The 4,980-nt window shown below is 45.6% G+C and overlaps 1 protein-coding gene across 1 annotated transcript in view; it reads left to right on the forward strand.

Moving 5' to 3' along the window:
* The first annotated feature begins 328 nt into the window (after nt 1-328).
* Nucleotides 329-4,980, forward strand: part of dock5 (dedicator of cytokinesis 5) — a 39,443-nt gene continuing 34,791 nt past the window's right edge. The window contains exon 1 of the mRNA XM_035658164.1: nt 329-494. Within this exon, the coding sequence (XP_035514057.1) occupies nt 452-494 (43 nt within the window). The 5' untranslated portion in view covers nt 329-451. The remainder of the gene's footprint in view (nt 495-4,980) is intronic.

Genomic DNA, 4,980 nt, shown 5'->3' on the forward strand with positions numbered 1-4,980 from the left:
TGGCACATAAGTGATTTATAAGTCTATTAATTATTCCCCTCCAGATTGTCTGAAACTGTTCTGAAATTGAGACATCATCAGGAGTCCTTGAAGCAAAACGAGGGATAGTTCAGACGCATTCCAAGTTCCCTGAATTCAATCCGAGTTCATTTGAGGATTTATGAGGAATTGTTACAGTTATGGACAGACTGGTGTCTGCGGGAGGAAGGGGCTCTCTCTCGGGGAAGGCTCCTGGAGACAGAGGCTTGATGTAGTGCGGTGGTTTGTGGGGGTTGAGGCTCATGGTTCACGCCTCTCCCTCCTCTCCCCTCCCCGTTTACAAGTCATGATGGCGGAACTGTAAACTTCGGGACGAGAGTCCAGCGCCCCGTCCTCGCTCAGAAATTGTACATAGTTATTATTTATTTATTCCGCCGACTCTATACACTCCCCCCCCCTCCCTCCCCCAGCTATGACCCGTTGGATTCCCACTAAGAAGGAGAAGTACGGAGTGGGTGAGTAAATGTGTCTGCGTGTTGTTTTGCTGGCCGAGGGAACTCCAGCAACCTGAAGGGAAACAGGGCTGGAGCTGGGAACAAGTTACCGCCGACTCCTGTTGCTGTTGACTGCGTCGGGTGTAAACACTGTCCACACTGTACACCCAGCTGGGCTACACGAACTTTAATGTGTTGCACTGAGCTCGATATTCAGCCTCCTCGCTGTCTGCAGATGTGTGTGTGTGTGTGTGTGTAAGGGTCCCATTCTAGGTGGTGAGGAAAAATGGAAAAGAGCCAAGTGTTCAATGAGCATACCAGTCGTTCCTGTGCGTGATCTCCCTGAACTGACTTGTTGGAGTTACAGTGAACTTCAGTGAATCCTCATTTTGCTCGAAGGTCCCTTGAAGCCCCCCCCCTTCAAGGGCTCCTGTAGGGCCCCACATGGGACCCCTGTACTGTATGCACGTCAGATAAGAGTGGAATTTCATAGGCAGTTTGTCTGCGGCTCGGCTTCGCTTACAGGGCTTTTATCTGACGTTTGAGGCTATCAGGCACTTTTAGTTTTGGGTATTGTTTTTGAATTTGCAGCAAGGTGTGGCCCCGTCACATATGTGTGTGTGTGTGTGTATTGGTCCATTCATCAGGACAAGGAAATTGAGTGCTTGTTATTAGTCATTTATCTTTCTAAAATTTGGATGCTAATAACTATTATGAAATTTTCACCTGAAATTATTTAAGTGTGTGCACTTCCTTTACTTTACAGTTGCCCTCATGTGTCTGTCTATATGCTATCCTCCTCTCTCGTAGCATATCTGCATTTCAGGAGCCAGCCAGAGAAAATGTTTTAAGACACAACCAAGGAAAATGCATAAAATGCAATACAAAATGTAATGGTAATGAACGAAGTAAGTTTTAACAGGTTAAATGTCCTGTGCCTTGAACTCCTGTTTTGAGTTTAACCACTTTTTAAAACAAAAATGGTTTATTTAAAACAGGTTGACATCTATCTTGAAGCATTATACTGTGGTACACCAAGTTCACACACCTTCAAAACAAAGACAATTGTGATAATGGTGAATTCATTGCACTTATTCCTTATTACTGGACGCCTTACAACAGTTAGAACAACGCATTTGACTTTGAATGGATTTGTGCTTGTATTGCCAAGTTTGTCTCCAATCATTTTGTTTTATTCCCCAAATTTGCAACATCATTTCAACCATCTGGGTTTGAAACACAAGATCTGACATCCAAGGGTTAAAATTTCTTAAAAACTGCATGTAGAAAATGGAGTTTTGTTAACCAATAGGGAAAAGGTGTATTAGATACCTATTATCATTGCATTTTTTTCATGTGGTCTGTCCTCTTATTCCAACCTACCTAGGTGGAAGAAGCATAGGGAGCGGCACCATAGGAATGAGGAACTCACCTTGAACGTACTCAAGGGTGAGCAGCCTTGCACAAGTCACTGTCTCCTTCCTTAAGCTAATTGAATCACTGGAAAACACTACTATAAATACACTTATGTTCTTTTTATTGTTCCTACTAAAATACTTTACCACCAAATCAAGCTTTTTTTTTTTTTTTATTCAGAAGGAAGTGTGATTTTTATTTTTTTTCTCCCAGCTATGAAAAACACAATTCACTAAAGTTGACTGGAAGACTCATTGGAAATATTAAAATTGGTACCAGCATTTTCTGAGTTTAAACACATGAGCAGTGCATATTTCCTTGCACAGATCACTGCATATTTTGTCCCCTTCAGCCAAATGAAAAGTCATGCCCAATTTTAAACCAAAATCTTTTCTTAAGACTGGATTAAACAGCCACCAAGCAGACAGCCAAGGATTGGTAAGCGCAGTAAAATTCTCAAAACCCCTTTGCAAACACCCTGCTTGCGTGTCTTGGCTTACTGCCACCAAAAATACCTCAGGGCTTGTCATGCACCACATTCTGGTTGAATAACGTGGTGTGGTGGATATTCCCTCTACGCCTACAGTACCCAGTTCCAACCACAGACTTTCATTGTTTTTATGGAACTGCATTTATTCCATTTCTGAACTGAGAGGCTGTAATTAAGTAGTAATATTCGACTACGGAGCTTTTTTTTCAACTGTATCAATAGCAGTTGAGATACTCTGTTAAATGTTGGTAAAAGTTGTGCTGATGTTGGAAGCAGCGCCGTGCTCTCGCGGGATGGGTGTGGTTGGTGTGGTGTCAGTACGTCCTCTGGGTTTCTCGAGTGCGGTGTGGTGCTCCTCCTGACCCGCACCCCCAGTAGCTTGGTCTGCCGTGGGTCCGCCGTGAGTTTGTGGGATGCCCGCAGAGTGGTGCTGGGTACAGTTTTATGCGTGCCTTGGGGTTACTCACCTGTGCTCGCCACGTGCAGGAGCCTGGATTTTACCGGCCTCGCCCGGATCCCCCGAGATAAGAGTCCGCGCGCGCCTCTACGCTCTCAGGATTTGTTGCTCGCAGACCTTTACGACACAGTTTGATTCTGGGTTGTGGCAGTTGGGCTGTAGTGGATGTGAGAGATATCGTGACTTCTTCTGGTCCTTGGGTGGTACTCGTGTCCTTCGATTCAGGATTGGTGGCTGTTCGGTTCTCGCGCGGTAGGGTATGGTTGCCCTGGTGTGGCAGCAGCAGTCACTAATTTATTATACGCTGGTGGTGGCCGGCGCCCCGTCCTCCCCTTGAGTCCTATTGGACCAACCTGACGCTTGGCGTACCCGGAGTGGTTGGGGCCTGGAGGATAGACGGCGGGCTGGATCGCGCGCGTCGGGGCAGATAGTTGGTTCAGTTTATCTGAAAATTTGTAGGGGGCATTGCTCAGAAGAGTAGAGTCGTCCAGATGGTCGCTCTGTTTGCGCTAGCATGTGTGGGTTGTACTGCTCGTGGCTGTGCTTGTTTATATTGGTGAACAATGGTTGGGATTGGGTCCCTGAGGTTGGCGTGTCTGGGTTGCGCGTAGCCTGGACTCTGTGCCGTACGATGGGGGTTAACGGGTTCCCTGCTTACGCTTGTTTTTTCAGAATTTTAACTGGGCGTAGCTGCGACTTATGATGGCAATTGTAACACACATACATGTGTGATAGGGTTATTGTTCGTTATCGTAGATAATGAGGTGTGCAGGTCCGCTCGGCGGGTTATCGCAAGATGGCCGGAGTCTGTCTCTCTGGGTGGCGGGTCGGTCTCTGAGTGGTTGGTTGCGGTGTTGATATCATGTCTCTTTGATGCCGAAGATTTGTTTAACGGGGGCCGCGTTATCTTTCCTGGTGGTGGCCCTTTTTTTTATTTGTTTTCTAGCACCTGCCGTCGATTTCTCTGAGGGTAGGACTGTTGCCTGCCGCACGAACAGACAGTCCAGCGCAGGGAATGACCGTACGGGCGGTACTGGACTACCCACTTTAGGGTCCAGACTCATGGGACCCACCAGCTTACGCCGCTGGTGCTTACCCAGTTTTGGCATAATTCCTGGCACAAACGATTCAGAATAATGGCACAGAGCTATAACACACAAAATCTAAAAGTGGTCTTTGCAGCAGTACAAGTGTACAAATCACCCGTGGGCATCTATTTAATCTAACCAACCATGCAACAAAGAAATGTGATCTTATTGTTATACCGACTGTGTGCATATATAGCTACGCTGATGGAAGGGGTGGGTCAAGTTTCCACCTTCTGTGATAAGGATAATCATAGAGGTTTGTGTACGTCGTTTTATAATGAGAAACTTTGCCCAAAATATTTGACATTAAGTCCCAAAATTTAATGAGAGTTCTCAATAATTTTGACTAAGGTATCGCAAAAATTCATGACTGTTGTGATACGTAACTGAGACGCATTCTCAAATCTTAAGTCGTTATTTTGTGGAAAGGTTTCTTCATTATTAAAGAGAAGGATTGTTGGGGTTTGTCAAAAGGTGGGGAAATGGGGCGCGTCCGTAGATATTAGAACATTTGCTCGCAGCTCTGGAAAAAAATAAGTACTCGATGCTGAAAAAACATTACCGCAGGTCAGTTCCACCTTTTCACAAAGCGGCTGTGCCCCAGCTGTTATATAACCAGGAATCCAAACGTTTTAGGTTTCCAAAAATCAACACACAGCAGCCCCAAAAACGGCGGATTGAGAATAAGGTAACAAACACTTCCAGGACAACCACCGATCTTTTATTTACAGGTACTTTGGTCATTTAATCCATTTCCAGGTGTTCCTTACAGGAAAGATAGTACACACTGTTCACTTTCCTAAAGACACGTCTGCTGCACCACCAGGAAACAGTTTGTAAAGAGGTGGTGGCGGCTTTAAAGCCCAGAATTGAGCGGTGAGTCAGGACTGTAAGCACTGACCGGCCAACCTGCGCTGGACAATAAAGTCATTTACATAAAACCTGGACAGGGAAATTCCCCATGGAGCCTTCTCTGATTTGCCTGAGGGTGTGGAGAGTACCTGATAGCCAGGAACATGTAGTTGCAAGCTCACACACACACACACACCACACACA

This window comes from Morone saxatilis, unplaced genomic scaffold (assembly GCF_004916995.1).
Source record: "Morone saxatilis isolate NCDOM2014 unplaced genomic scaffold, NCSU_SB_2.0 Contig16, whole genome shotgun sequence".
Classification (NCBI taxonomy): domain Eukaryota; kingdom Metazoa; phylum Chordata; class Actinopteri; family Moronidae; genus Morone; species Morone saxatilis.